Consider the following 5983-nt stretch of genomic DNA (forward strand, 5'->3'; position numbering starts at 1 on the left):
GAAATGGGCGAAACAGAAGCAGAAGGAGGTTCTTAAAGAGACATAGGCCAATTTAAAGGCATTTAGAAGAGGAAGTGATGAGAATATAAGTTTATTTTCTATTTAAACATAAAAACAGCATTTTAATAACAGCTAAAGGTGACATAGATACTTTATTATGGTATAATATTTAAAAGTATGCCTGAGAAACACATAATATKGCCCCTTTAAAGTCTTGAAATTGGCATCTGTCTCTCAAAGAACTTCCTACTGTTTCCAAYACTTCAGCACATCTTCACACACAACAATGCTCCGGGGGGAGGGGTGCTCTGTGCGGCTGTAGACTGAGCTCCAGGGAGGAACTTTGTGTAAATAGGCGGTGCTTCGTACCAGCAAGTGTTTAGGCAGCTCCTCATGGCTACCACGGGAGATTCAAGGATTCCTCAAACATGCATGAATGAGTCAAAGTAACACTGGGTAGGTTTATAACTTAACTCAAAAGAGTCAATTTTGTGTAAAAGCAAACTGTGCCATCCTTTGAAAAGTCACTTCAGTTCACTGGTGAACTAAAAACCATGACGTATCTAAACTCCAAAAGAGGAAACGGTGTGTAATCCTTGAGAAGCTGCTTTAAACGTAAAAGGTAAAGGAAGTAAATGCAATACATGGTCCAGCTGTGCACACTTTGTCCACATGCAAGCAAGATTTGTAAATTGTATTTTGCATTTCAACTGCTACTTGGTTAAAAGGAATTTCAGCACATTTGAAGCAGTGAGTCAGAAAGGAAATAAACACCATCGTTAACTATTAAATCTGCATGAAGAGAACATCAGCTTTTAAATCAATAATCATACAATGTGGATCATTTTTAAAGTGTCCACTGTTACCTGTCCTGGACTGAACCCGTCTTATCCTCATCACCCTCAGCCAGCGACCTCTTTCTCTCCCACGTTTCCTTCCAGTTGGCCCTTTTGTCTGATGCCAATCTAGTGGGAGAGGAAAAAAAACTTCTGTTTCAGGTTGGGTGAAGGCCATGCGTAGGTTTGGCTCTTCTACCTCCAACCACTGTTCATCTCTGACAATCTGGTTAACCTATACGGGCTGTTTTCAGGTCTGATTACCTTTACAGACAATCAGGAGGAGTTCAGAACATGCCTGTTTTTACAATAAGCCTCTTTCACAGATGGATGCTGCTTCAGCGTGGTCAATTTCCTTTTCTTGTTGAAAGTAATTGAATTTCCACAGCTGTCACTCTGTTGTCAGTATTTGCTCACGTTTTATGGTTTACAGCTCTCGGAGTTAAGTGCTGACAGGAACAATAAAACCTGGCAGATAGTCTGACTAAGTCTGAATCTGCTTTGTGGGCATTTGATTTGATCACTGTCAGTGTGGAGAAGAAGAATACTCTTTTTTTCATAATGTTCCAAAAAACATCTATGATAAAATTAAAAGCCTAGCCTTCCTTAAGGTTTTAGGTTAAGAACATCTTATGTTGAGAAATAATGAAAATGTAGCCTTTTTAGTCGAGTCTTGAAAATATTGCATGTATGAGTTGTGAATCACTCTTCAGCTGCTACCACATCAAATTTGAGCTTAATACCTATTCTGTTGGCTTTGGCAGCCAGTTTGAGCCTGCCTTGCTCCAAAAGTTAATCAGATGCAGCTGTACTTTTAAAAATTATTTCCYGCAAGTTTAAAAAAAAAAATTATAATACTTTGATGCCAAACAAATACACACACATGTGCAAAAACATGATCATCCACCTTCACCCTTTGGCAGTGGTTTGATAAGAATCATTATTACCATTTTTAAAGAAATACCATGACAGGTTTCAAAACAAATCATATCTGCACACGCCAAAAAGAAACATGTCATAAAGTTAACCAGAAGTTTTCTGTGTTTCAGAGTCTGAACAGCAGCATTGGGACCTGCCACAAGAGAAATGGCTTACTGGTGAGACAAACTAATCTGTTAAAAACACTAACAAAAGACTATTCTTTTTGTATTGAGCTGTTCGTAATATTTTTATGCCGCAACACTGAAACTCCCTGTCTTTTCTTTCAGAACGGCGTCCCGAGCAGAGACGGAAGCATTGTTCTCCGATACATTCCTGACCCCACAGATAAACTGTTAGACGAGGCCTTCCAGGCCGCTCCAGGCAAGTACACTTCAGCTTTAACCCGTCTCTGTGCCGCAAACCTTTGAGCCAGTCTGAGATCACCCAGAGAGACGAGGAGACATCTAGTGGACGGAAACGGTGTTGTTTGTGAAAAACATTTACATTTTCTTTTACTCTGCTGGCACAAAGAAACTTGATGTTTTATATTTTATAAACTTTTCTCTTTCTTTACATTTTATTCTATAAATCATGCCTGCTGTAAACAATAAACGTGGGCCTTTAGACTAGTGCATCCTAAATATTTTAACATTTAATATTTTTAAATGATTTATAATCATTCCAGCCTTTAGAAAAATGTTATTTTTTGGGAGGTCACCTCCTAATAAATCTYATTAAGGAAAATCAAACTGCTCATATTTACCCAATACTTGTAGTTTTTTTCAGATATTACTTTTTTTTACTACTTGTATTCTTGTATGAATTGTAATGCTGTGGTGATGTTTTAATTTCACTATTTTACTTTCTTGTTTTTATTATATTTCATGTGAAGTGCTTTGTGATTTTATGTCTATGAAAGGTACTATATAAATAAACTTTACTTACTTACTTTTAATCCTTAAGTATATGTTATGTCAGATAAATTATACTTAAAAAATATCAGATACTTTAAGATTTTTACTCAAGTATTATTCTTAAAGGAGACTGTAACCTTTACCAAAGTAATTAGTAAAAAGTATCACTTTGTGGTACTTTATACAACACTGCTACTTTATTACTCAGCTAAACGAAATTATAGATGCTAACCTCTGTTACTTGAGTGATCATTTGTTTTGTACTGTTTTTCTAACACGTTTTTTTTCTTTCTTTTTTTTCTTTTTTTTCTTTGTTCCACAGACTACATCAACCAGAACGGGGTCTCAGATGTGGTGAATCCTAACTACCAGCAGTCGTGTTTGCCTCGCGCTCTCCTTCCCACCATCTCGTCCGACGACACGGAGAACGAGTACCTGAACTGCTTTAAGAATGAGGCCAAGGAGCCCGAATACCTGAACAGGCTCCCGCACCCCGCCTCGTTCCCCCTCGCCTCCAACGGCACGGTTCACGGCACCCAGCCCTACCAGCCCCAGACCAGCATAGACAACCCAGATTACCAGCAGGACTTCACCCCCACATTTAAGACCCACACAAATGGACACATACCTGCTGCAGAGAACGCAGAGTACCTGGGCCCGGACTGAGGACTTTGTGGGACAAGATGAAAGAGACTGTTTTCTTTTCCACTGAGAAAGAGACTTTCCACGGCCGGACATGCGTTAATAAGTGCTATCATCACTTATGCTGTGTTCTGAAGAGATTTTACTCTCCACGAAACTAAAAAAAAGACTTTATTTTCCTAATGAAAGCAGGACAAAGGCTCATGTGCCTCGTTTGATTCCAGAGCTGACGGACCAGACACAAAACGTTACCCTCGCCAGAAAGTTGTTTAAATACGCACAAAATACTTTCCAAGACCCAATATATGATGATTTTGACTCCTCCACTGGTGTAAGAGAGCACAACTCTCTTGTAGACACATTTCTACGATCAAAATGTTCCTTACAAGAAAAGGAGTTTTAGCGTAAGCAGCCTGTTTGAAGACGCTCCTCCTTGAAGGGTTGGTCAGCACGTTGAAACGTCGACACGAAGCAGAACGCGGAGTCGGTGAGGACTTGTGTCATTTAACTATGTTCTGAAAACAGGTTTGCGTGAGTGTTAAAGTGTAGCAGCTTGGGACTGTGAAGTTCCTTCTCCGTGCTTTTTGAGTCACGGCCAACTATGTCGAGAATGTGACGGCAAATATAGCAGATGTGACTGTGGCTCACACTCCTGCGGCACTTTGTAACATGAGTTTTTTTTTTTTTTTTCTCAGACCTGAAAAGTTATCAATGTGATATACGAGCACGATTACACAAGAAGCTTTTGATTTTTCCAAACCGATGACCTAAATCTCCAACAACCTTGACTGTTTTACCATCTTATCTCTTTCTAACACACAGATACTAAATGACTTTTCTAGTTCTGTTCTCAGCTTAATTTTTTTTCCTGTCCGCTTTGTGTTTGAAAAGTGCTGCGTGAACCGACTGAGGACCTGTGTGTACATTTATTACTTTTTTTAGTCGTAGCATTTTCATGTGTTGTGTTTTTATGAATGACTGTGTCAGGAATTAGTTTTTTTTTTCCCTAGATTGTTGTTTCTCGTGGTGTTGACGCCATATATAATGTGTAGGAATCTGCTCCTATAGCTTTAAAATTATTCAGTCTCGCAAGAGCATGAGCTCTGCCAATATTATTCCTAGTTTTAAAGGAATAAACTATCGTAGCAGCTTGGCTTTTCCTGATTTTTACACAGGTACGTGTACAGAAAGTCGTGATTATCTTGAAATATATCCCCAAAATAGTCACCTGTAATTTATACTCCATACACAGTTTTTTTCATATTATATGTGAATATGCACTTATTTCTGATTGTCATCATATCATTCAAAAAAAGTACATAAATAAATATTTTTTATCTGTGTAAAGTTGTTTGTTCTTTTCTACAGCTTTGCAAAAGATAAGATGACATAGAGGAAGGACGATAGAATGATTCACTTATCTGGTTTGGACGAGGAATAAATCATAAAACATCCTTCAGCGGCTGATAATCGGCTGCATTTTTACGTACATATACGCTGCCCAACCAGTGTTGGGAAACCAGAACAAAAGCAATAAAGTGCTGAAATTAGAAACAACTATTTAAGAAAATGAAAAACTGGCACTGTATGTTATATTAATCTGTGCTGATCTGAAATGAATACTCACAGGAGAAGCTATACTAGAACAAGATTTGAAGGAGGAACTTGAGAAATGCCAAGGGTTAGAACACAGAAAAGAGGCATTGTGGAGGGTCAAGACCTCAGTGGTGCCAGTGGTCATTGCAGCATTCGGTTCTGTGGTCCGTCTAAACTGGATGAGTGGCTCGAACAGATCCTGGGAACCACCTCGGAGATTTCTGTCCCAAAAAGCACAAATCCTGGGAACAGAGGGCCTGAGCTTGGAACCATCCRTGTGCATCAACAGGGAGAGCTGAGTGTTTCAAACAGTGTACAAAGAGAACGTGGAAGACAATAAAAACTTACCGCACAGTTTAGCAGTTGTTGATGCTCTACGCCCACTACTGCTCTGCAAAGCCTTAAACCAAGATCTGAGCCCGGATCATCGAAAAAAGAGGCCAGAGATATCGCTTCTAAAGTCATCAGTCAGCACYTCCAGGTGGAAAACGTCATGTTTGCCATAAACAAGTAAGCGTCAATAATGACCCACCTCACCGGAGGAAGTGGACTAGTGAGCATTTAGAAAGAAACAATTAAGATCCTGGAGTACATTAGAAGCCCCACCACAGATGAACTGATGGGTGAATGTCTCAGACCACCTGCAGATTGAGGAGGTGGTTGATATCAACAAATCCTGCCAGGGGCTGGACTGAAGGACGGCAGAGGAACTAATCATGGCTGCAGTGGTCACCTCGAGGTGGAATAAACAGTTCCACCTGTCTTTGACCTTGGTCTCAGAAGACCTCCTTTAAAGAGACAGAACTCAAGTTAGAGCCATAACAGGTTTTCTTGCAGTAAAGAGACATTTTCTTCTTATTAATCAGATAATAAACAGAATTATCTTCTTTTTATGCATGATTTTATCAATGTAAAAAAAGAACACACAAAAAGAATGTTATTACAATGTTTTATTGTGCTTTGATGTAAATCACAGCTTGAACTTTAACTGTTGAAAGTACAGTAATTGATTATAGGTTTTTATGTTTAAATATTTTACCTAACTAAACTTTGCATTATGGTTAAGCTTTATTA

At 38.9% G+C, this 5983-nt stretch overlaps 1 protein-coding gene across 1 annotated transcript in view; it reads left to right on the forward strand.

The window, feature by feature from the left end:
- Window positions 1–4656, forward strand: part of egfra (epidermal growth factor receptor a (erythroblastic leukemia viral (v-erb-b) oncogene homolog, avian)) — a 44178-nt gene extending 39522 nt beyond the window's left edge. Inside the window, exons 26-28 of the mRNA XM_014029209.1 lie at window positions 1886–1933; window positions 2045–2138; window positions 2994–4656. Coding sequence (XP_013884663.1) covers window positions 1886–1933; window positions 2045–2138; window positions 2994–3337 — 486 coding nt within the window. The 3' untranslated portion in view covers window positions 3338–4656. The remainder of the gene's footprint in view (window positions 1–1885; window positions 1934–2044; window positions 2139–2993) is intronic.
- Window positions 4657–5983: the final 1327 nt, after the last annotated feature.

The sequence above is a fragment of the Austrofundulus limnaeus genome, unplaced genomic scaffold, assembly GCF_001266775.1.
Source record: "Austrofundulus limnaeus strain Quisiro unplaced genomic scaffold, Austrofundulus_limnaeus-1.0 Scaffold6, whole genome shotgun sequence".
Lineage (NCBI taxonomy): Eukaryota > Metazoa > Chordata > Actinopteri > Cyprinodontiformes > Rivulidae > Austrofundulus > Austrofundulus limnaeus.